The sequence below is a fragment of the Cetorhinus maximus genome, chromosome 13, assembly GCF_964194155.1.
Source record: "Cetorhinus maximus chromosome 13, sCetMax3.hap1.1, whole genome shotgun sequence".
NCBI lineage: Eukaryota > Metazoa > Chordata > Chondrichthyes > Lamniformes > Cetorhinidae > Cetorhinus > Cetorhinus maximus.
The window spans coordinates 93,667,633-93,693,592 of record NC_135891.1 but is presented as its reverse complement, the minus strand read 5'-3'; the positions used below and the strand labels follow the sequence as shown (position 1 = coordinate 93,693,592).

At 45.2% G+C, this 25,960-nt stretch overlaps 1 protein-coding gene across 1 annotated transcript; it reads right to left on the bottom strand.

Annotated features, from left to right (window-relative positions):
• Positions 1-11,166: 11,166 nt before the first annotated feature.
• Positions 11,167-20,031, bottom strand: LOC144688834 (C-C motif chemokine 20-like). The gene is made up of 5 exons (XM_078555817.1): positions 19,890-20,031; positions 18,790-18,890; positions 15,490-15,613; positions 14,566-14,695; positions 11,167-13,130 (listed from the first exon to the last, which is right to left on the bottom strand). The coding sequence occupies exons 2-5, from the start codon at positions 18,851-18,853 to the stop codon at positions 13,125-13,127; spliced, it is 324 nt and encodes a 107-aa protein (XP_078411943.1). The 5' UTR covers positions 18,854-18,890; positions 19,890-20,031; the 3' UTR covers positions 11,167-13,124.
• Positions 20,032-25,960: the final 5,929 nt, after the last annotated feature.

The window sequence follows — 25,960 nt, the reverse complement described above, 5'->3', positions numbered from 1 at the left end:
CTGGAACAGGAGAGGGCAGTCAACCCAGAGTAACTGCAGTGAGCAAAATGAATTTAGGAGGGGGCCTGTTGTACGAAGGGAACAGCAAGATTAAGAGTGATAAAAGTGGAAGATAAGAGGACACCATTCAGGAAATACCGCGAGAAATATTTAAAGATCCACATTAACTTAACACGGTCGGGTTTAAGTGCTTGGTATAATAAAATATTGCCACCTATTTGGAAACAACAGCTCAGAGTCCATGTGAAATATTTAATTAATGTAGGTGTTTCATTCAAGTATTGAAGTAATTCATTTGTGACAATTCAGTTAACAATTTATATTTCAACTAACCTGAACTTAAATTTTCAAAGGGTTAGTTAATAATTAGAGTCAATCCACACTTATTTATTCAGTAATTTCAGGATATATTTATCTATTAGTGATTAGTATTTAGTTTCCAACACATCAATAGTCATTTACCTATTTATATTCGCCCATAGGACTGAAGTGCAGTCACTGGGTTAGCACAGCAACCAATTTGCACACAGCAAGATCCCATAAGACACCGCTACCTCCTGATCCGCTTACCCTGCCCCTGTTCCCGATTGCAACCCCCCCCCCACCTCAACTTTCATGAGGGCTACTATGGCAACAGCAGATTTCCAACCTGCAGTCGCACTTTGTTTGTCAGCTGCATGTTGCTCTAGACAACCTGATCTAAATGAAGACCAAGGCCCAAAGCATCAGTGGCATTGCTAGGGATTCAAGAGTTTAATAAATCCATAACCTTATCAATGAAGCCTTCCCAGACAAGATGCGTGAGGCCTCCTGAACTTGAGGCACTACAATTATTACCAGACAGCACAATTGTGGGGGTTATTTGTGGCTTACTTGTAACTTTTTACGATAAATTTATTTTGAAGAGAGTTATCAGTGAATTTAGTCAAGTGGAACCAAGTCTGGCAATCCCGGACCTTTACTCTCGCAGCCGATAAGCAGGCTTTCGTTTCTGATGGAACCGGGACTTCTTGCTCAATATTGTCAAATGATATTAGTAATTCATTTTCCCATGTTGTGAAACAGTGCCTCAGGTGAGCGTGCTACAGAGCTACCAGGTGAAGCAGACAGGGAGAAAGAGAAAGTGTGACGGAGCAGAATTTAACCCTTCCCACACTTCTTCCTAACAAATGACATGTTATTCAAGGTACAATTGATAAACTGGAGGGGAGATTTAGCGATCGTCTTCCTGGCCATATTTACCACCAGGAGTGGGAAATTCTTAAGGGATGGATTTGTGCCTGCTCAACCTCTCAGCATTACTCAAACTGCCCCCCCAGCATCATCTGAATACCACACCCCCCTCCCCAGTCCATATCACTGGATCTCCCCAGTATCAACTGGCCCTCCTCAGCACCATCTCACCCCCCTAGTATCACCTGACCTCCCAGCATTACTAAATGGACTGAGGCCAGAAAGTTGAATGCTATTTGAACATAGGATTTAAACAGGCGTTCAGGCAGTGCTAAACAAATTAGCAATTAAAATGTAAATTTAGCTTTGCATGGTAGTGTTCCTCTTAGGACAGATTGCAGGTCTCTCTGGGCTTATTGGATTAAAGTACTTGATTAATTGAGATCTTGTGTTGCAGAAATGCAAAGGGAATTTGTCATAACAGTAATTATCATGTATTGACATAATTCCTGAGCTTTCCATAAGACAAAGCTTCTGGAAAGCAGTGAAAACTAATCCACATGGAATCCTATCCTGACCCATTCTATTACACAGGCCTTATGTAATACTATTAAGGAGCCACTGCCTGAATATTGCATTTGGGAATCAGCTGTTAGGTGATTGTTGTAAATGTTTTAGTTATTTGTCCTATGTGCTATTGTTGGCACCAATGGGTTTTCCAATGGGAATATTCGGATTAAGTATTTTTATGCCAAGTGTCACGGACAGAATGTATTTGCTCTCTTACTGCCCATAATCAGTATGTTTGTGTGGAAAGAGATGTGTCTTTTCTTATCATTGGAATGTGTATGCTAATTAAATAATTGAGCAGCAAGCTTTTGTGAGTTTAAAATAAAGAAAGTTAGTTATTCTCACACAATTACCCCAAACTAACACAATGTCACACACTCTGTCTCACATGCGTGTGTGCATGCACACACACACACACACACACACACACAAACACGAAGATTGGATACAGATTAAGATAGTGCACTTTTATATATTACAGCTACTTCAGGTCTCCCACGTGGAAAATCTGTGATTTCTTGAATGGATTTGATGATTTAAATTTGAAGTGAGGGAATTGCAAAGAGAAGGGTTCACATCTTGCGAGATTTCTTGTAGTTGAATACGTAGGAGGTTGGTTCTCAAGTGAAGTGAAAGTAGAACAGGTTAAGTATTTTGGATGCTTGATGTCTAGCAGCTTGTTTCAGGGTCTGGTTCTCAGATTGGCTGATGACTGATGGTTTGGATGTATCTGCTGGGTCCTGGGGTATTAAGGGTGCAGTCCCCTCAAACACAAGATTTCTGGGTTAACGCCTCTCAGGCCCACCCAGTCTAGATTGGATGGGGCAGGCCATAGTGATACATTGGGAAGTTGATAGTGGTCATTGAGTTTCAAACTTCCCTTTTGTCCTGTATGAAACATGGAGACTGGCAGTCTGGAAACTCCATAGCCGTTAGGTGTTGGCCCATCCTTGTTTTAAAAGTATTGACTTTAAAGGTCATAATATGACATGCCTTTACTGGAACCAGAACCTAGAATGTTAAATCTGATGGCATCACTAAAATATACAATGTCCGCAAGCGTCCGGTTAATTGAAACGATAATGATCTCTGAGAAACAGCTCAATCACAGTAACTTATGCTTTCACTGGCACTATTTGAAAGAAAACATATCAACATTATTAGTTTCCAGCATTGCCTGAATGGTTTTAGCTGCCAAGGTGCCACTGGCCTTACCTGACAGCCCAGGCATGTTTTCCTGGCAACAACCATGGGGATTTGTTTCTGAATAGGTTCACCGTTCACCTTTGGACTAGGCCAGGGGTTTCTAAACTGTGGTATGTGTCTCCTTGAGGGGACACAAGAGAAATTGTGTAATGGAGGATTTAAGCTCTAATGTAAACGTAAACATTTTTCTCATTTAAAAAATTCATTAATTTTTCATTGCATGCATGTGCGTGTGTGTGTGTGCGTGTGTGTGTGTAAAGAGAAAGATTAGGGTGCTTCACGGTGTATGCTTGCACTGCCTGTTTTACTTTCTACAAATGCAAGACATAAAGCGTGGGCCCGGGTGGGCTTTGGGATCTAACTGCTGCTGATCAGTGCAAAGCAGCTGGGGACAGTGAGGCTGGACAGTTCCTGTGATGTGGGATGGGAGACTCTTCTGAACACTTCAAATTAGGTAATAAATCTGCAGGTTTTCCATTCTTTTAAAAAAAACTCACTGGGCAGGATTTTACCGTCGGTAAGCGGGGGTGGGGCCCGCTCGCCAACGCGTAAAATAACGCACGGTGACGTCGGGGGGAGCTCCCAATGTCACCGCGCCCGAGAAGGCTGGAGCACAGCAAAATCAGCTGCGCGCCCGCCGACCTGTCAGTGGCCAATTGAGGCCATTGACAGGGCCAATTAAGCAATTAAAGGACCTGCTCGTCCAACCTTAAGGTTGGTGGGTCGGCCAGGAGCCCCGGCGGCACTAGAGAAAGCATGAAACCTCATCCAGTGGCGGGTTTTTAAAATTTTAATGAAGTTGTTATGTAAATTATGAACATGTCCCAACTCATGTGACATTGTCACATGAGGGGACATGTAAGGGAATTTTTTTTCTTCTATTTTTAATATTGCTGAAAGTAGAGCTGATCTCCCTGAGGTAGCATTTAGCCTCAGGGAGATGTGTGCACTCTTTTGTGCGCATGCGCGAAAGTGCGTACTCTCAATTTTAGGGATTCCCCCCTGCCCGCATAGGAAGCGCATAGCACTTCCCCGCGGACATCACGCTGGGTGGGCTTTAATTGGCCCGCCCACGTAAAATGGCACCACGCCTCTGATCGGGGGCACCGATCGGAAGCGCACCCACACATGCCAGCCCATCAACTTCTCCCTGCTATGGGGGGAAAATTCTGCCCACTATTACAAAATCGTTACTTGGTAGTGCAAAACTTGAGTATTAACGGCAAAAGAGACATGCTGTAGAAGCTTTTCATCTTGCACTCATCAGGATTGAATCACAAGAATACCAAATCTCAAAGGGAACATCAATTTCTACTGCATGAGAAGAGGGTGTTGATTGGTTGGCAAGTGGACACTGATTTTTTGTTAACTTTTTCATGGGATGTGGACATCACTGGCAAGGCCAGCATTTGTTGCCCATCCCTAAATGTCATTGAACTTAGTGGATTGCAATCTCCATTCCTGGTCTCCATGTTAGCTGTTAGGGGTTATAATTTCAGAGTGCAGTTAAGAGTAAACTGCATTCCAATGGGCCTAGAGTCACATGTAGGTAAGGATTGCGGATTTCCTTTCTCAAAGGACATTAGTGAAACCAATGGGTTTTTACAACTACCAACAATAGCTTCGTAGTCATTATTACTGACTAGCTTTTTAATTTCAGATTTTTATTAATTGAATTTAAATTCTACCAGCTGTCATTGTTGGATTTGAACCCATGCCTCCAGAGCATTAGCCTGGGCCTCTGGATTACTAGTCCAATGATATTACCACTATGCTAATGTCTACCCTGAAGGCTCAGAGTCAGAGTTGACTTGCCTGGTTTGAATTTAAACAAAAGTTTGGCAGCTAACTGTTCCCTGGTGCATTCTCAGTGCAATGCCTCTACCAATCAGATTCCACTTGCCAACCAATCACCACCCACTGCTCATACAGTTTAAATTGTTGCTCTTTTGAGATTTGGTATTCTTGCAATTCGATCCTGATGAGTGCAAGATGAAAAGTTTCAACAGCATGTCTCTTTTTTCAGCAAAATCAGAAAACCTACAAGTCATTTAATACTTCATTAAGAAAATATATCATCTACATTTTATATAAATGTCAGCTTTGATAGTACTAACATTTAAAGCGGTAGAAATGGTCTTTGTAGTTTGTGTAGATGCTTACCTTGTGTTTTGCCATTGCTGGATGGCACCAGGTACTTGTTTCTGTCAATTCCAAATAGTCCATTCCATATTTTACAGACTTTCCTTCCTCCTTTGTTGTAGTGATTCCCATTCTAAATCTTTGATCAACGATGTGACATTGGTGTATTTCCCATTCTGACTCATGCAGAATCATTTAGCACAGCTTTGGATCACTTCAATCTTATTTATATCTGTCACCAAATATACATCCCACACATAACTTGCATATTCCAGGATTGGACAAACAAGTGTTTGGTAAGCTATAACTCTGATAATTTTGTTGCTGTACCAAAGATTATTGGTCAGAAATCCAAGAAACCACCTGTGCTGTAAGATTCTACAGCTGCCAGTTGCACCTTCATCTGTCCCCAGAGCACAGCATACACACTGATAACAGGCAATGAGAAAGCATTCCCATTGGCAGATTGCGCTGTGACTGAAAGTTGTTCGAGGAATGGTAGTCCAGGGCTGTTGCGGGGTAAGAAAAGATGGTTCAGGTGCAGGGGTTAACAGAAGCTTTGTTCACCCAACTGTGGAGTGCACATAAATATGGCATTATGCTTCAGTGTCCAATTTACTGAGCAGCATACGATTTGAACTATCACCTCTCACTCCAAACATTACACGCCTATGCTCCAAAATGTAACTTCATCCATCACATTAATGGTGAGTGGGCATTGTTAAAGTTGTATGTGTATATTATAATACAGGGGTTTGGGTATTAAAGGAGTTAAAATATTGAACATGCAGGACACACAGGCAGCTGATAGATCTGGAAGGGGGTATGCAATAAGTACAGATTGGGAACTTCTGGACCAGATAATTAGTGAGAGTTAGGGACTGTAATTCCATGATAGGACTCTCACACACTTTCAGCCAATTTCAGCTAATTTCCTACTATTAGGTGTAACGTTTCACTCAGAGCCAGGTATTCATGCACCTTAAAGAACTGAGCTTCTCACCTGAGCTGAACAGTGGGGCTTTTGTTCACAAACAACCTCTTTTGGAATCATAATTGCTGATCCTATCTTAATGGTGCTGAGTTGTACGTTCTGACAAACAGCCAGTCTGGCAAAGAACCAGTTTGGCAAACAGCCATTACCAGCAGCAATCCTGAATTCCACTGTATGGTTTTACTCATTTTAGCTCTCTGGGTGCACCTGACAAGACTGCCATTTATTCCCATCTGTGAGAAGCCTCCTTCTTGAACCACTGCAGTGTCAGGGACCAGCAATATTTAGATGAGAAGCAGGAGGGTTCTTAGGGGTTGCCATCCACCCTCACCCCCAACATGTGCGAGCAACTCATGGGCTTCTTTGTCATTAAGATTAAGGCACATTCAGCAGTCTCTGCTGCTCCCTTTCTGTAGCCCAAGTGGCCAAACCTCCGCCAAGGTTCTTCCTGCCCTAATACACACCTTTCTTTATTTCCTCTTCTGTCTCTACTCGGGCCCTTTCTGAGCTCATCTTATCCATGAGACCTATAACCGGCTTCTCTGACCCTATTCCCACTGAACTGCTGAGCACCCAACTTCCGTTCCTGGCCCCCATGTTAGCTGACCTTGTTAACGGTTGCCTCTTCTCAGGTACTAGCCCCCTCCCCTTCAAATCAGCTATCATCACCCCTTTCGTCCATAAAACCAACCATTGGCCCCTCTATCCTTTCAAACCGCTTGCTACTTCCAACTTCACTTTCCTTTCCAGGCTCCCAAATCTATTCCCATTTTACCCAGTTGCCAAATTTAAATCTATCTTCAGGTTTTCCTGCCTCAGTACTAAAGCAGCTTTTTACCAAAATCACAAATGACATCCTATGTGACTGTGACTATGGCAAGCTGTCCCTCTTTATCCTTCTCGAGCTTTCTGCAGCCTTTAACACAGTTGTGCGCACTATCCCCCCTCCCAAGCCTTTCCTCTGTCCTTCAGTTGGGTGGGACTGCACTTGCCTGATTCCATTCTTATCTATCTAATCATAGTCAGAGAGTCATCTGAAACTGCTTCTCTTCACAATTCTGCATCATTGGACAGAATCGTCCCAGATTTGCATAAATGTAGTAGCAGGCAGCTAAAACAATATTTTGGCGGCTTTTCACGCAGTTTCGTCCTGGAATACACGCCGTTTTGATGGCAGGCGGGCTCCGATTGGCCTGTCATGCCATCGCCTCGCCGCTTCATCACACCAGGCACCACATTTAAAGTACAGCCGCGCTCATTGCTCCAAACCCAGGACTGCAGCAAGGAAGACATGGCCTCGAAAGGCAAGAAGACTGCAGCCCTCAAGCACCTTTTGGATGCCGTGGAGGCCCGCTGTGATGTCCTGTACACCCATTCTAGCCACAGGATGGGCAGAAAAATTACCACTCGGCTTGGTAAGTGATGACAGTGGTGATCAGTGCCAATGCTGCACAGAAGAGGTTGGCCATCCAATCCAGAGGATGAATGATCTCACCCGTGCCGCCAGGATAAGGCAACCATCTCATCACTTTAAACTCACACACTCAAGCCCATCACACATTCACTGGCATCTTACTCACTGCCAGCTCAAGGGACATCGCCACCCATTCTCTCACTCATACCCTCGCATATCCATCTGGCCTCAGTTCCTCTGGAAACTGCCTCCTCAGCCCTCACCACCTTGAGGCCACTTGTACAGATCAACACATGCCCCCACACGCACCCTGGGATACCCCTCTTCCCCAGTACAGCTCTCGTCCTGCAGGACTTCCTTCGCCTGAGGCCACTTCTCCCCTTTCTCCAAGCAAGACCTTGCCCTGCAGCTGTTGAAAAGCCACCCTCATATGGCTGATCTGGTAGGTAGAGACCTACCCATGAGCCCCCCGTAAAAGTGATGTGGTGCTGTCTGCGAAGCCTGGCGCTGATGACTGCCAGTGCTGACCGAAACAAGGTAGCAAACAAACCTCGAAGTCCCGAGCGAAGTGCAGCCCGCCAAGTGTACGCCTTATATATGCTGTTGTGAAACACATTGGCATATTTTCCCGGTGACATGGGTGGACGATCCAGCGATGGGGACAGTGAGTCTGGCAGGCTGGCCTTATAATGACATGCAGATGTATTCCAATGAGATTCTTGACATCTGATGGCAGGGAATGCGGCCCGCCATCGACGGGCTGAGCGGACGAGCGCAAGCTGGTTTCACAATGTTGTGAAACTGATTTTTGGCCGTCTCACCATATTGTCTGCTCACGTCACCAAACACACCTGACACTTGCGGAGAAAATCCCGGCCATAGGCTGGAGTTTTCCGGCCCCTCCCGCCAGCGGGGTCTTCCGGTCCCACTGAAGTCAATGGACCTCTGAATGGGTGGCTGCATCCGCTGCAGGGGAATCCGCCACAGCAGGGGCAAAAAATCCCAGCCATTATCTCTGGTGCCTCCAAGGATCTATCTCTTGGCCTCCTCCTAATTCTCATCTACATGCTGCCTCCTGGCTACATCATCTGAAAACATAACATGGGGTTCCACATATATGCTGATGATACCTCACCACCACCTCTCTCGACCCCTCCACTCTCTCTAAGTTGTCAGACTGCTTGATTGACATCCAGTTCCAGACAAGCCGAAGTTTCCTCAAATAAATATTGGGAAGATCAAAGCCAATGTCTTTGGTCCGTGCCAAAAGCTCTGTTTCCTAGCCATTGACACCATCCCTCTACCTGACAACTGCCTGAAGCTAAACCGGACTGTTTGTAACCTTGGTGTCAATTTCTGAGATGTGTTTAGAACTTTATATCCATGTTGTCACTAAGATCGTCTATCTCCACTTCCATAACATTGCCCGACTTCACCCCTGCTTCAACTCTTCTGCTGCTGAAACCCTCATCCATGCATTTGTTACTGCTGGACTTGACCTATTCCAATCATAAAGATAAAAACAAAAAGCTAAAAGCTACTGCGGATGCTGGAAATCCTATTCCAATCATTCCTGGCTGGCCCTGTCCTTTGCAGACAGAAGTATGTTCACACATTATACCTTTTTCAACTAAACAAAAGCTTGGGGAACAGCATTTCCTGCTTCATTCCCCATGGCAATGCCTTGGCCAATCTAATTCGACCTTCCTGGTGTGAATTTGAACAACAGCTTGGCAGCTGTTCCCTGCTGCATTCTCCATGGCCTCTACCAATCAGAGTCCACTTGCCAACCAATCAGCACTCTCTTCTCATCCTGTATAACTTCTTGTTTCCTTTACTGTTGGTAATCTTGCGATCTGTCCTGATGAGTGCAAGACAAAATGCTTAGATAGCATATCTCATTTTTCAAATAAAAAAAAGTTTTTCCTTATGTTATCTTTGGTTCTTTTGCCATTCATCTTAAATTTGTGCCCTGGTCCTTGACACTTCCAATAAAAGAAAGAAATACTTGCATTTAAAAAGTGCCCCTTATCACTAGCCATTTCAAAGTGCTTTAAAGCTAATTAAATACTTTGATGTGTAGTCACTATTGTAATGTGGAAAATGCAGCAACCAATTTGTGCACAGCAAAATCCCACAAACAGCAGCGTGATGACCAGATAATCTGTTTTTGTGATGTTGATTGAGGGATAAATATTGGCCAGGATACTGGGGAGAATGCCCCAGCTCTTCTCCAAAATAATTCCATGAGATTTTTATGTCCGTCCGAGAGGGAAGACAGGGGTTGCGATTTAATGTCTCATCCAAAAGACAGGACTTCTGGTACTGGACTAGAGTGCCAATTTTGATCTCTGTGGAAAAGCCCTGGAGTGGGACCGATGGAGCCACAACTGACACTCCGTGGGAATAGTTTCCCTTGATCTACTCCATCTCGACCCCTCAAGATTTTGAACATCTCTATCAAATCTCTTCTCAACCTTCTGTTCTTTAAGGAGAACGAACACAGCTTCTCCCTCCCTTTGTCTAGCTCACTGGGCCAAAGGGGTGAGAGGTCTCCTCCCTCTTCCCTAGCTCAGGCTAATGTACTATGCATTTTATCACTCTTCCTCCCTCTACTCACTCACTCACAGTGAAGCCCAGACATATGTACTCCAACTCAAAATACAAGCAATTAAAAATATGAAACATGGTGGGGGCAATTTTCAGCAGTGTGTTCATGTAGTAACAGTCCTTCAAGCTGGCCAAGATGGGGTCTGGTGTTGAAATGCCATTTTAGCCCATGTTTAACACAAGAAACCATCATGGCAAAAGAGTTGAAACCAGCACTAGACTGGCCAGAGGCTCATTAAGGGGCTGGTTGTCACTTAAAATGCCTGCTAGCACCCATAATACATAATGCCCAAGAAATTACATCAGGATTGTGCCCACTAGTGTAAATTTGTTTTTTGACCTGGATGGTATCCAGTGTAATGCATATACATTCCCCCTAGGAAACATGGGTGTGCGATTGCGGAGGTATCCGAAAGCTCCCATATAGGCCATGCACAGGTTGGATCCTCTTTAAATGCCTGTGTATACAAGGCCAGGCAAATAAAGGGGGCCATGCACTTAAATATAAAAAATCACCCACACACCCCGGAAAATATTAAAGGGAATATTGTACACAGTCATGTAGAATTGTCTCTCTTGTCTTCTCTCTACCTAAAAAGCAGACAGTGGAAAGGCCATGGGCAGATATAGGAATAGAACTGATTTTCAAAAAAAAAGATATCCTTTAATGCAAGTAGGGGAATAATGTGGGAGTGAGAAGAATTCAGACTGGAGAGAGAGGCAGCAGTAATGCTGAGCTAGTGGGAACTAAACAGTAGTCCAGGGCTGGAGTGAAGAGAGGCAGTGGTAATGTCGGAAGTGGCAAACTGCGATAGTACTGATGAGAGGTAACAGCAATGTAGGGAGACCTGCAGTAATCTAAGGCTGCAGAAAGCCATCAGCGGTGGAATATAGACTGAATTTACAATAACCCCCTTCAGATTACACTTTTAGTTAGCTTTGACATGTCAAAAGCTTCATATGCAGGCTCATTTTTGATTTGTCAGGTTTTCTGGGCTGTTAGCAGTTGCTAGTTTCCTAAGTTGGCCTGAATGAAGACTGGAGGGAGCACTGGATGCAGTTTGATAAAACAATCAAAATTTATTGAAACATAGAAAAAAATCAACCATATACACAATCAGGGTTATTTCAGCAGGTACACTCCACATGAAGCTGTGTTAGACAATCAGAATCAATCAATAATTGTAATATAGAAACTAGACAAGGTGACCACGATTATATGTCACTTGTTACCTACACGCTAGGGCTCTGGCTCAATTTGCAGCTCATTGAAAGCTGCAGCAGCAAACTTTGGACAGACCCCTGGAACGTGAGTGGAAAATCAGAGGCTGTAACTGTTGTTGCTGTTGTAATCAAGATGACATTCTTCTCATGAAGCCCTGTTGGACATTAAGGTGGACAACTTCTCCACAACTCATAATACAAGCAATTAAAAATCTGAAATATTGTGTGGATGATTTTCAACAGCGCGTTCAGCACTTGAAATGCCTGCTAGCACCCATTAAAGAGGCTACATGACTAGCACTTCCCCTAACAGCGACCAGCTACTTAAAGGGATACTCATTAATGCTGTCTCTAAGCTGCGTGGCTGCATAGCAACCTAGAAGTTACCATGCAAGTTGTTCCTTTTAAGTTGCTGCATGATTTTGCAAAGTATTTAGAAGTACCATGCACTTAAATGGATAGGCCAAGCATTGCAAAAAAAAAATTCAAGGGGCACCGATATTCATGCTTGTTCCTGGAGCTGTGAAGAGAATCTCTGAAACACATCAGGAGAGTTTTCACTGTCCTCAGGGACACTTTGTCAAAGCTCCGCCAACACTCTAGCAAGATTCATTTTAGAAACCTTTGAAGAGTTCGGGTGCAACTAAACCTTAAAGGCATTGCCTGGAGAAAGGGAGTGTTTGGTCAAGGGCATCTTGCTAGGGCCCTTTGGTCTGGATGAGAAATGGGAGGCGTGCACGAGGCCAGGCACAGCAGCACCAGCACCAGCTGCTCCGAGAAGGAAGGACATGAGGGCAAATTGGCGTTCTTCCCCACTGTGGGTACAAGTCATCCCTCCTCTGTTGGGCCTCCTCCACCGAGACCTCTAGTGCCCCACGTGAGAACGAGTGAGCCTTCTCCCTCTGTCCCTGAGCAATCCTGAAATGCGTCACTGTGTGCCGAACAGAGCACTCTACGCCTACAGCGGGTGCGAGGCACCCACAGATTCCGCTCCAAGAAAATTGTAGTTGATCAGCATCGGAATGCTAAACCTGCAAGTGTCTGATTCTCACTTCCTGGCAAGTTCAAATGGTGGTAATTGGCAAGTAGGACAAAATTGTGAGAAAATCCAGATTTTCAATCAGGTCTCAAAAAGTGTCTTATTAGCACAGCCCCCATTTAATGCCTGTTTATTGAGCAAAATAACCCCATGTCTCCATGAAGTTTGTTTGCTGGACCAGATTAGCCCCCGTCTTAATTGGATGGCTGCAGGCGCTGAACAGCCTGTTCCTGGTCCTGGGGGCAAAATGCAAGTCTTGCTATATCTTTTTGGATGCCAGTACTATCGGGATTTGTATCTGTTACCTTTCTAGCTTGTCAAAAATATTGGGGGTTTTTTTTTGAGTGAATTGTACAGGTTAACAAGCGAACAAAAATAAAAATAACATTGCACAAAATAAACAACATGCAGCCAAGAGATCAAAGTGGAGCTGTTTGCAGTTAAACATAATGATAGCATTGCTGATTTAATAATTATGATTGAAGTGTATAATGGTTCAATGGTAATAGTATGGCTGGTGATGTGGTGTCCTTGTCCCACAGCGTCTTTCCTGTATTGTCCTCTTCAGTTGGGTTGGGGGGCATTGGTGGTGTCTTAATTATGTTTCAGCTGGTGTAAGTGTTGACTGCTTTCAGTACAGCCATAGACAATTGCTTCAGCCTTTATTCAAAGACAGGTTGTGGGGAAGAAGCGGACTCAGGTTGCGGAGGGTCATGGATCACCTCCCCTCTTCACTGCTGCTCACAGCTTGATTAATGCTGAAAAATGTAAAGCGAGTGGATGTTCAGACACTTACTGTAACACTATCTGCTCACAGTGGTGGAGGGAGCAGCAACTCTTACTGGGACCTACCCCATATGAATAGAACAGTCAGAACAGGAACACAATCCCTATCAGTTTTCATTTTGTTACTAAACTACAATGGAGTGTCAGACTATTGTATTTGCAACAAACTTATAAGAAGGGGTAGAATATGACAGACTGGGTCCTGCAGCACCTAGGGTTAATCCTCAAATGGGGCCATGTTAGTTATAAGACAACAATCTCCCTCAGGATTTAGTCTTTACCACTCAGTCTGTTGGAGTTTTGTATTTAATCTATATGCACGATTTATTAATTGCACACGAGGGGAACTGAATTTGAGGAGTTAGTAAGGTTTACAGATTGTAATTAACATAAATGAGTGGTACACTGCAGCCGAAAATTCACAGCCCCTCCAGAGCTCTCCTGCTGTAATTCTGCCAGGAATGGACCAGAGATGGTGGAAAATTCAGAGATAGCTGTCCCACTGTGACCATGGTAATCCCAATCCCAGCACTTCCCCAGGAGATGGAATAAAGTCAAGATACCCAAGATTCCAGCTTTAGATCATGGATTTTATGAGGCTTAGTGTGACACAACGGCCTTGCCCATCCCTTACAAAGCTGGAGGTGAAAGGAGGGGTCAAGACTGGCAATCCAAATTTCCAGGTATTCCCATGCCTGGCATCATCAGCATGGTAGGTCACTGAAGGAGGCATTTGGTGAATACCTGGGGTCATTGCCTGGATCTCCTGAAAAGAAATCAACTTATTTTCATGTTATAGAACCCTTACAAAAGCAAGCAAAGATGGAATATTTGCTACCACATTCCTAGGTGGCAGGTGGAAGCATTCCTGAACCCCAGCTGACATACAATTTCCCCCTCCAACCCCCATCTCCACCGATGGACAGTGCAGCAATCATTGGATTATCTGACATTTTGATGCTGGTAAGTGGCCTCGACATTCCCTTCGTGGCATGGACATGCAGTCAAGCTCTGGAAATGAGGTGACATCAGACTGACCCACAGATACGCCAACTGGTCAGTGCCATAGATGACCAGCAGCGACTTCCTGGCGCTTGAGTCAGAATAGGCCCCACCCCGCCAACCCCCCGACCCCCAAAGTTCCCTCACTCCACCTGGATTTCAGCCCTACATTCACTAACAATCTAGGTAGTCGCCCAGAGGATTGACCATCTTGATGTTGAATTCCAGAATTCCATGTCCCTAACCACTCCCTGGAATTTCCACTGTTTGAGCAGGATTCCATAGACCAGGAGCAGGTCCTGTCACTACATGTCCACTCTCAGCCTATCTTCCAGAGTCCCACAGTCAGTGAGCTGGATTGACACCACTTGAGCTATCCTGACTCCTGTATACTTTGTCACTTACTTTCTTCCGACGTTTGCAGGGTTTAGAAGCATCCTCGCAACTTTTTCTGCGATTTTTGTCACTTGTGATGTAGTTTTTGACCCAATCCTCTTTTGGATTCACACAAAGGGCCCCACGCTTCAAATGTAGGCTGCAGATATGAAGAAAGATTAAAAGATTGTAACATAGACATAAAGCCTGACACTGGGTTGGGAGAGAGGAATCACAGTCTGCCATGGGGGATGTGTGGTTCATCGTCTAACATGTGAGCTATAGTGGGGCCTTGTCATGACAAGTGTTTTCAAATATTTTCACTATTTTTCCACAAGAGACTTTTGCAGAAAGAGTCACATTAACACAGGTTTAGGAAAATAAAGGCTAAAGGTGATAAACGTCACGCTGTGAGCGCGCGAGGAACCAGGCTCCGTCACGCTGTGAGCGCGCGAGGAACCGGGCTCCGTCACGCTGTGAGCGCGCGAGGAACCGGGCTCCGTCACGCTGTGAGCGCGCGAGGAACCGGGCTCCGTCACGCTGTGAGCGCGCGAGGAACCGGGCTCCGTCACGCTGTGAGCGCGCGAGGAACCGGGCTCCGTCACGCTGTGAGCGCGCGAGGAACCGGGCTCCGTCACGCTGTGAGCGCGCGAGGAACCGGGCTCCGTCACGCTGTGAGCGCGCGAGGAACCGGGCTCCGTCACGCTGTGAGCGCGCGAGGAACCGGGCTCCGTCACGCTGTGAGCGCGCGAGGAACCGGGCTCTGTCACGCTGCGAGCGCGCGAGGAACCGGGCTCTGTCACACTGAGTGTGTGAGGAACCGGGCTCTGTCACACTGAGTGTGCAAGGAAGCAGGCTCTGTCACACTGAGTGTGCAAGGAAGCAGGCTCTGTCACGCTGTGAGGCTGTGAGGAACTGGGCCCTGTCCCGTATGTTTGTCCTTTTTGTACTTACACAATTGCATGTAAGTTGCAGCTTCCACCTGTGGTCTGCTCTCGGTATTTGATGATGTGTTTCTCGAGTCTCCTGGGATATTTTACTTGGTAATATTTCAAGCAGCAGTCTAGCAATGAGTTTGCTGTTGAGAGATAAAGGATGTAATCTGGTCACAAAAGAGCAACAGTTCAAAGGTCAATTTGTGCCTCCCTTTACTCTACATTCCCAATGGCTACACAGCAAGGTGGTTTTTACTTGGCTCTGCTTAATGTAATTATACCGCTTCTTAAAATTTAGTCTACTTCTGCTAATTTGACACGTTTTCCCTTTCTCCTGATGATGATGAGCCTCAGGATGGTTTTCATAGTTGCTCCACCTTCATGGTGCAATTGATATTGGTGATTGGTTACAAAGTGGGAGATTTCAACTGTTCTTTTTGAAATCTCATATTGTCAGTGATCTAAGCACTGTTCAAACCCTAACACTACCCAACACAATAAAATCCATCTTATGCCACAATCAGACTATCTGTGTCTTAACTAATGCTTTCAACTTTCTCACAGCCAGACTTCCATTTTGAATTGGTTACAATTGTTGTTTCTTTGAAAAAAAGAGTCAGGGGTATGAGCCTGCAAGACAAACATGAATCTGTCTCATGGCTGCTTGTAACCGTCAATAAACAAAGGCCCCTGGATTTTGCCCCTGTCGGGTGGGCTCGACAGAAGGTGGGGGGGGGGGAGTGGGGGGGGGGGGGGTGGTTGGGCAGGGGGGGAGGGGGATGTCAGGTGGGAGCGGTCGGAAAGCTGACTGCCACCCTCGATCGGAGCCGGACTGCGATTTCACACTGGCTGGCCAATGAAGGCCCGCCCAGCGTGAAACGCGCACTGCAGCGCTCAGTGCTGCCCTTGTGGGGGTGGGGGAGGAGGGGGTGGCCGGGGAGGAGGGCGAGCAGGGAACTTCAGCACGCGTGTGAGTGCGCGCTGGAAAAGTCCCCTGAGCCACAGAGCTGCCTCAGGGCGATGAAGATATAAGAAATCAAAAATAAAGAATGTAAAAATGTTAAAAAAAACATATCCCCTCATGTGACTCTGTCGTGAAGTTAAAATTTTTATTTTATTCTTAATTGCTATTGGAAACCTCATCCCGCCCATGGATGAGGTTTCCTAAAAAGTGCAAAGGCCGCTTGGCCTTTTCGCCTGCCCGCCAGCCGCAAGGTTGGACGGGCGGGGAAAAATTACATTTAATTGGAACTTTAATGGCCTTAATAGGCCTGTTAATTGTCAGTGGGCGCACTGCCCACTCCCACGTGCACCCGCCGACCAAAATATTGCGTGAGTGCGCAACGACGTTGGGACGCTCGCCCGACGTCATCGCGCGTCATTTTACCCTCGTTCAGGTCAGGCGCGCGCCTGCTGACGAGCTAAAAGTTCTGACCAAAGTGTTAGAAACTGGACCAGCTTTGCTGCTGGCGTGGCTATGTCAGGCAGCACTTGACCGACTGATTTCAAACAAAACGTTTGTGTCAGAGCTGAGTCCACTCTTGCTTGTTGGAGCAACAGCTGGCGAGTTGCTGCTAATGTTGCAAATGATGTGACAATTGAGCGCATGCTCTAGTTGTGATAAAGAACAGGCACTACTAATTGCGGAAAGGTTAGGGTACATATATAAGAACCCAGTTTCCACCTGGGTGAGGGAACTGGGTGGAAGGGAAAAGTAGTCTGCACTTATACTGAATTTTATGAAGAAACTTATGTTGAAGACAGACTGGCTCCAGTTTCTTCCTTTGCCAGACGGGTTTCACCCCATTCACAGTTGCACCCAGCACAATGCTGCTGGGATGAGGTGCAGAATCAGCCGGGAATTTTAGTCCCGAGCTCTGTCCAGCCAACTTCGCTCATATGAGGACAACTTAAGACTTGCCTGTGCTATGACATTTTACCTGGTTAACTAGCTTGTCCACACACGCTGCCTAGGCTCACACAGGAACAATTGTGAGGGATTGAAAGGCTGCTGGCACAAGGTACTATATTGTAGCACGGATCAGCCAAAGCTTTTTGGGAATAAATTGGGTTGGCAACTCTTCAGGAATTTATCTCTGCGAGCAACTCAGGTGAAAAATTATAGGGACATTTTAAAGATTATGTTGTTGTTCTTTTTCATTTTCAATGAACACTGCCGTTTATCAGTTATAAAAATGTTGGCAATGGAAGGAAAAAGGATGTTTGACTGGATAGGGCGGCTGAGCGCAAGAGAACATGCAATGATACCCTCCACGAATAGGTCCAACCAGAGCTGGTGACCTAAGAGAAGAAAATTGCAAATGAAGTGTTTCTTTTTTAAAAGCAGTATCATTGAGCTATTTGCAGCTAAGCATAAATTTCATATTTCCTTAACCTTGACCACGGGATTGTGAACTGATGGTGGGGAACACATTAAGACCAATTTAGGTCAGGAGCCAGGCAGTTGTAACCATCAACAGAACCCACAACAGAGCCCGGTCAGCAACAGCTAGTGAACAGCAACGGCAAACTTCCAAGGCCTGAAGGTCAAGCTGTGAAAGAGAGCGAGAAGAATTTACTGACTTAAAATGGCCTTGGCTCTTTGAGATCCGAGGACATGTGCAGGTCCCAGCACCACTAGCTTCATGAGGCGCACTTCTATTTAAGGTCACCACAGTGAAACACAAGGGCTGGAAAGGGTCTGGTCCTGCCAAATTGGAGGGTGTCCCAAGGAATCCTGGGCCAGGGCAGTGGTACCGAACCCTGACATAAACCACAACAACTTCTTCGCTGAGATAAAAGCAGAAAATGCTGGAAAAACTCAGCAGATCTGGCAGCATCTGTGGAGAGAGAAACAGGGTTAACCTTTTGAGTCTGTATGACTCCCCACCAGAGCTGAAGAAACTCGAAACATTAACTCTGTTTCTCTCTCCACAGATGCTGCCAGACCTGCTGAGCTTTTCCAGCATTTCCTGTTTTTATTTTACACTTCCAGCATCTGCAGTATTTTGCTTTTCTTCACTGGGAACTCAGAAACCCCCAGGGGCAACAAAGGGAAATATTTACTCCCCTATCGATTATTGCAGGAAGATGAAATATCAGACTCCTAAGCACTGCCCTTAACTGCAGAATTCAACAAGTCCCTTTCTCTCCACTGACAGGCATTTCAGCAGTCCGAGTGGAAATCTGTAGCCTCGTGTGTGAGGCTAATGCTCCAGACACACAACAGTTGTCAGCTCCCTCACAGCACAAGTGTAAAAACGGTATCCTCACATTCTCACCGAAGAGGGGATCTTGCAGTTCGCACATACGCACTCACCTTGTGAAGTGCTCAGGTAGAAGCAGGCCACCATCAGGGCTAAGGTGAGTAGCTGGAACCTCATTCTTCTCCCCGAGTGTGAATCCCCAGAGGATGAGCCTCTAGATGGAGAAAGACAATGCTCAGGTTACCACGGCAGACAAGATCAGCCCCGGAAACTCCACATCTATTATCACTTCTTTTGCTGTTCTGCTGTGGTAAGCTTCACAGCCCTGCAACTGCCTAATGAACACTTCCCTCTCACTACTGCGTGAAGGAGTCTGTATCTCTCAGCTGTATTATTAAGACCCTATAGTAGAGTTTTTCCACTAGGGGGCCCCTGGACCCCAAAGGGTTCCACACAATTTTCAGATCACTTGAAAATTGAACCAATTTTTTCAATATTTCATTATATATTTTATTTAATGAAAAATAATCAGTCATTCAATAGTGTTTCACTTTTTTTCATTTTTGTTTTATAATATATATGCGGTGGCAGGGGAAGAGGGGCTGGGGTTCCAAAGAATTTCATGATATAGGGTTCTTTAAGCAAGAAAGGTCAAACACCACAGCCCTATGGTCATTTGTTGGGAGGTGGGGAGGGTGCTGATGGACTTATTGTTCTTCCACTCAGTTTGTGTCGCCCACTGACATTATCACCACCTGTTCCTCCTGTCAATGTCAACAGCATTGCTTTGTAATGCGAGCCCGGGCACAGCCTGCAGGGGATAGGGACCAAGGAGCTGAAAACTCTGACCACCCTTTCCTCTCCTGCGATGACCATGGAGCTAACTGTTCAAAGGTGACCTGGTTGGATACTTGGAAACTCTTCTCTTAGGCTGTGTCAAGGGTGATGCAGTGGTCATCACCCTCAAAGCTTAAACAGCATGGAATGGCACCAGCTGAGGAAAAGGGCTTATTTTGACATAGAGATATTAAATCAACAGAGCATCTCAGAGGGAGTAGAGCAGAACGTGTCACACACGTGAGGAGCGTGTGTAACATTAAAAACATAGACCATTTGAACAGTTTCCTATTGAATCAACTGACACATTGCTCACAATTGTGAAAACTTTTCTATTCCCCTCCACAAATGAAGTAACATGAAAAGCTTTACTTACCTTGCACTGTGGTCTCTTCTTTCTCACACGTTCAAAGACCACGCGTGAGACACATTTGGAAACAAGAAACGTTCCTTTTATAATTCTTGCTGGCCCCTCCCCTGCAGCACTCTGAGAATCTACTGACAGGGATTTATCAGCTGACACTCCTTTCTGTACTGTGGGTTTTATTGCACGGCTTGCTGCAGAATGAAGATTTTTACCAAGCTTGAGATTCCCAAACAAAGCGGCGTTGCAAAGCAGCCAAGTGATGCTTGGTTCAGTAACTGCACATGCTCAAGTGTGCACAGCAGGTACATCTGATAGGTAACCAGATACACCAGAAAACAGATCCTATCCCATTTATCAAACAGACACCTGCTTAATTATTTGGTAACTTGCTACTTAATACATCTAACCTTGGACTAAACTGCCTAACTCCTCCCCCACCTCATTAATCTACCCAGGACCTACTCCAGCCCCTGGTCATCTAAACCTGAGCTACTCATTTTGCATGGGTGACATTGCTCCTCATGTGAAAGTACATTACTATAAGTGTTCCAGCTTTCTGTGCTCATCTGTGCATCAGGTTTTACTGCCTGGAGTCCAGGCTGAACTTTGCTCAGTTTTTGTAGGTGCTAAAGGTGAAAACTGCAAGCTGCATTGAGTTGCACCATATTTGTGCTGATGGAAAATAAGTTGCTCCTTTCAATAGCATGAAGAGCTGTTTGCCCCAGAACTTTGTGGGTCAGTCACATTGGTCACTGTCTTGTTTCTCCTCAGTGCACCAGCACACTCTATACTCTCTGTAACAGCTGTACACTAGCCCTTCACAATGACCTCTGGTTTGCCTCCCCTAACAGCACAACCCTAAGTCCCTTCCCTCCAGGGCTATATTACAATATCTCTCACTTTGCCTGTCTCATGTGTCTTCACACACATTCCACAATTGCATCCCCAATCTGAAACATCTTATACTCCACAAGAAGCGAGCCATAGAGCTCATGGAGAGGGGCTTTTTTCCATAGGAGATGGTGAAGTCAAGCACCAGGTTAATGATTGAGCATCTACACGCTCATCTTTATTTTTCGTTCAAGTTGGAATCATATCAGAAAGGGTTGGCTCATTTGCTGCTGGATTTTCTATTGGATAGTGGCTGTTGGCATGGTCATGAGAGAGTAAAGAGGGCTGATGTATTTTCAAGTCCTAGGCTTGACAATGGCATTGGCTGTCCCTTAATTCGAGTATGACGTCTACTCAGAGTCACGAGTTTCAACCATGGGTCTTCATGTTACTGAACAAGCTGCTTCTTTACCCACAGATCTTTGGGCACATGGTGTAGTGGGATCCGGAGTGCAGGATTTTCTTCCTTTTCTCCCCTTCTCTGCTAGTGCTCTGCCTCATCATTAAGATGCTGTGACTCAAAGCGTGTTACAGCTTGATGAACAAGTTGTCACCATCCTGAATGATTGGTAGTGAGCTATTCCCAGTCATTAATGTCAATGCTGCCATAGCTGAAGAAGAGCTTCGGAGTATCTCTGAAGCGTTTTCTTTGTCCTGCCCTGGAACAACAGCCATCTGAGAGTTGAGGAAACTGGATCTGATGGGGGAGATGCTTTTCAGTCATCTGGACATAGTGTCCAGTCCATCAAAATTGATTTTGCAGGAGTTTTGCCTGAATTCTTATGGAGCTGGCATCAAGAAGGACACTAGAATTAGGTTGATGGTCCTCCCATTGAATCCGGAGGATGTAGCAGAGGCATTTCTGATGGAATTTCTCTAGCGCTGTAGGCTAGGTACTAGATTAAAGGAATGGTCACTATTTCAAGGTGGGGAAGAAAGAATTGAGGCAACAGTGTCAAAGATAGTCATGGCATGTGTTTGTGCTCTGCCCAAAGGAAGGTCCTTGGCTCATTGTCTGCTGATGCCTCATTCTCAGTGGTGGTTTGTCATTGGCTTCCACTCCCAGGGACAGAGCGAGGAGGCAGGTCCCATGTTTACCTCAGCTAGAGCAGGAATTGAACCACACACTAGCCATCTAGCCAACTGAGCTAACCAGCCCCCTACCAAAAACAGACTGTGTTAAAATGGTACAGAAGTGCTCTGCTGACCCTTGCGCATCAATCACTGAGGAGTCCACTCTGAAAGTTGTGATCCTCTCCTCTATCCCCTTCTACACATCTTTAATCAGGCTGTTGTGTTCTGCAATGTCATATGTTATAGCCAGAATCTATTCTCTGCCACCTGGACACAAACATGGGAAAAACCAGATCGACTAGAAGAAACCTTTGCACCATACTTATCAATCTCTCTCTTTCTTATAGCAGATGTAGATGTATAGCAATAACTATAATTGTACCTTCAGGTGGTTAAGCCAGATAATTGTGTTAGGAGTAACAGAGTGCATCAATGTGTTTGTATTTGTGAATCAGCCATTGTCATTATATGTTCCATGGTCTATTCTGAATGAGCACAGTCACACACTGGAGAGGTTTTAATTTTTCATTCGTTGGGTGAGGTTTGCTTATTAGCATTGCAGAAGGACAATGCCGGGAATCTTCTGCTTTGGCTCTTTCACGAGGTGCGTTTAATTTCTGCATTTCATTTGCAAAAACACACAACGTCAGCCGTGACTGGAAGTTGTTCAGACTGGTTTTGAAGTAAACCTGTTTCATTTGTAGCTCATTTGTTGCATTGCTATGGATAGTTTGTGTAATTCCTAGGGCGATATCATTAGAAGATTCTAATTGTCTTCAGATAAAAGGAAGGAAAGGGGTTGCATTTCTATAGCACTTTTCACAACCTCACCATGCCCCAAAACACTTTACAGCCAATGAGGTACTTTTGAAATATAGTCACTCGAGTAAAGTAGAAAAATGCAGATCATCTGTTTTAGTGATGCTGCTTGAGAGATAAATATTGGATAAAACATCAGGGGAACTCCTCTACTCTTCCTTCAATACTACCATGGGATCTTTTACTCCTATCTGATAGGGAAGATTGGTTTAACATCCCATCTGAAAAATAGACTGTGATGCATGTAGTCAAAACAAGGAAAGATTTTTAGAATGTATCCAAAATTGTTTTTTACTTCTGTATGTTTCTAGTTCAATAGGGAAACAGATAGTTCTGGGAAATGAATGAAGGGGGACAAAGGTATTTGTGAGATTGGAGCATAGTTGGACAACATCGGTCATGACACAGTTAGCTAACAGGAAAACAGTTGGAAGTCTTCAAATATGAGATGGATGTATGTATCTAGTCATAGCCCCAAAGGGCCATAGGCGTCTCTCTCCATCAGAAAGAGACATTTTGGCTGTTCATAGCTTGAGGGGCACACTATTACTTACAAGGAGGAATAAAGGGCTGCGTCATAGTTCCATGGATTTATGGAGATTAAAATGAAAAGAGAACTTGAAAGGGACACTAACATTGTCCAAAAGGAATAAAGAAGTAGTGAGGAAGTGAAAAAAAAGATCAAAATTGCTAAAAAGGAATAAGAAAAAGAACTAGGGCTAGGAGATGATTTGAAATATTAAGTGCTTTTACAAGCACATTACGAGTAAAGGGATAGAACTGCTCGGGGGATTCTAGTTATGGTGGATGACAATATGGAGGAGAGATTAAATAAATATTGCACGTTGATCTCTGGGAAATAATGGTTGAATTAAGAATTTTAGATGTACTAGAGGAGGATGTAAAAATATTGTTAGAGAGAACTGGATAAAAATAAGGAAAAAAATTAGAGGAGATTTCCTGAGCTCTCAATTGCTGAAATAGGCTGCTCCTGCCTGGGCCGAGAAACATTACTAATTCCTATCCCAGGCTTTAATGTGACATACACTTGCTCCCAGCCTTGCAATGATTTTAAAATCTTTGGATTAAAATTCCTCCATGTTCACCCTCTCCCTATCTCTTTAACATCCTCCAATATCTCCGTTGCTCCAATTCTAGATTCTTGCGCATCCCTGATTTTTTTCACTCCACCATTGGTGGCTGTGCCTTCAGCTGTCTAGGTCATAACCTCAGGAATTCCCTCCCTAAACTTTTCCACCTCTCTATCCCTCACTCAACCTTAGGACGACGATTAAAATCTACCTCTATGACAAAACCTAGCGAAATATCTCCTTTTGTGGCCGAGTGTCAAATTTTGTTTGATGATGCTCTTTTAAGCACCTTAAGACACTTTGCTACTGAAGGCATTTTTAAATTGAAGTTGTTGTTGTAGAGCAACCCCATCTAGACATTTTCTCACCAAGAGGAAAGTCCTGGGAAGCCCTTTCTTCTGACTGTTATACTTGAAGGAATGCAAGCACTAGTAGATTAAATCATAAAAAGGCCAATGATATTTTGGGTTTTGTTAATAATGGTAAAGAGTCCAAGAGAAAGAACTAATGATAAATTGTACAAAACGTTGGCTAGGGCCTACTCTGAGCAATGTATGTAGTTTTAGGAACTCAATTAGAGAAAGGAAATTAAAGCCATTGAGAAAATTTAGCGTACATTCACCAGGCTGGTGCCTGGCATTGGAATCTATAATCACAAGGCGGGAATTGGAACATCAGGAATTGGGGTAAAAAAGATCTGGGGTGGAATCGTCCATGTCCGCTGGCGTCGGGTGCCGTTGCGGGTGTGAGCAGACAATATGGCGGGAAGGATAAAAATCGGTTTCACGCCATCATGAAATATGTTTGCAACCATTTGCTCCGCCCATCAATGGCGGGCCACATTACCCACCACCAGAAGTCGGGAACTTCATTGTAATACATCTATATATCATTATAAGTCCAGCTCACTGGAATCGTCCCCCTGCGCTGCCTCATCATCCCTACATGTTTCACAGCAGTATATATAAGGCATGCACCTGGTGGGCTGCACTTCGAGGGGAACTTGGAGGTGAGTGCACAGTAACGTTGCACAGCGATCGCGAGGGTCACCTGTTGGAGCTCAAGGTTGAAGTGCCACGCATTCAAGTGAGGGCACAGGCAAGTCACCTTTTTCTCGGCTGGCTGACAGTGCAGTGCTGCAGCAAGGGCTACACAGTGATTGGGGCGAGTTGTGGGGGTGGGGGGCAGTCAAAGGCTGTACTTGGTTGATGGTAATGCACAAGCTCATGGGAGAGTGTGGGAGGAGCGAAGTAGCCACACATTAGGGAAACCTTGTATAATGTGACCATTCCTCTGCAGCTGAGACAGTTCAGATGCAGCCACATTGCCATGCTTGGAGTTGGGCCTCTAGCTTCTCTGTCCGCTCAAGCAACGCAGGGGCCTGAAAGTGCCACCAAATGCTCCAGGGCTTTTCACCCTTCGGGCACAGATTGCAAACTAATGAGCGTTTTAGTGGACTGCAGAGCAATTGGACGATTGGGCATGTTGTACAATCTCCTTGCTAAAGCTGGCCGTGGAGCAGTCACTAGTGGAGGTGATCATAGCCCCTTGCAATGTCAACATTCAGGTTTGTACCAGTCTCCCCCATGGTTCAAGCTAACAGCGCAGCCTTGCAGCGCAGGTTGGGAGAATGCCTGTGCCTGAGCAGAGAGCACAACACGCAGTCCAATGGGCAAAGCTGCCACCAATCGGTTGGGTGGAGTGAGTGGGGTTTCAGGCAGCCATGCAGTGCACTAAAGTCTGGCGGTCCAAGTGGTGGCCAGCACTCTCCGGGATGCATTAAGGTGCATACAGATTTAACCAAGAGAGGTTCTTAGAACACCCAAGCTAACCCACACATCTCAATCTTTCATCTTGCAGAAGGAGCACATCAGGAAAATGGAGCTTGGTGACCTAGCTGTATGCCTCGTGGCTTACAGAGAGCAAAGACGAAGAAGAGACCAAGGAGGCACGTGGCTGGGCAGAGGGAGGAGCAGTACCCTCGGGAAGAAGGGGTGGCTGGGGCTCCTGCACAAGCCACCAAAAAGCCACAGCGAGCCGTTGCTGGTCGGTGCCTAGCTAGACCCAGGGTCTATAGACAGCGCTTGTCATTCCTGCAGATGACTGAGAACCAGTGTCACCGAAGATTGTGCATGTCTAGGGAACTGGTCGGTCACATCTGCCACCTGCTACAGGATTTGGTGCCATGGGGACATTGAGGGCATC

Bases quoted from the DNA above. Each gene is read 5' to 3' on its own strand.
- LOC144688834 (XM_078555817.1), bottom strand. From the start codon at position 18,853: ATGAGGTTCCAGCTACTCACCTTAGCCCTGATGGTGGCCTGCTTCTAC. The intron at 15,614-18,789 runs GTGAGTGCGTAT...ATCTCTCAACAG, and splicing joins CTACCTGAGCACTTCACAAG to CAAACTCATTGCTAGACTGC. The intron at 14,696-15,489 runs GTAAGTACAAAA...TCATATCTGCAG, and splicing joins TGCAACTTACATGCAATTGT to CCTACATTTGAAGCGTGGGG.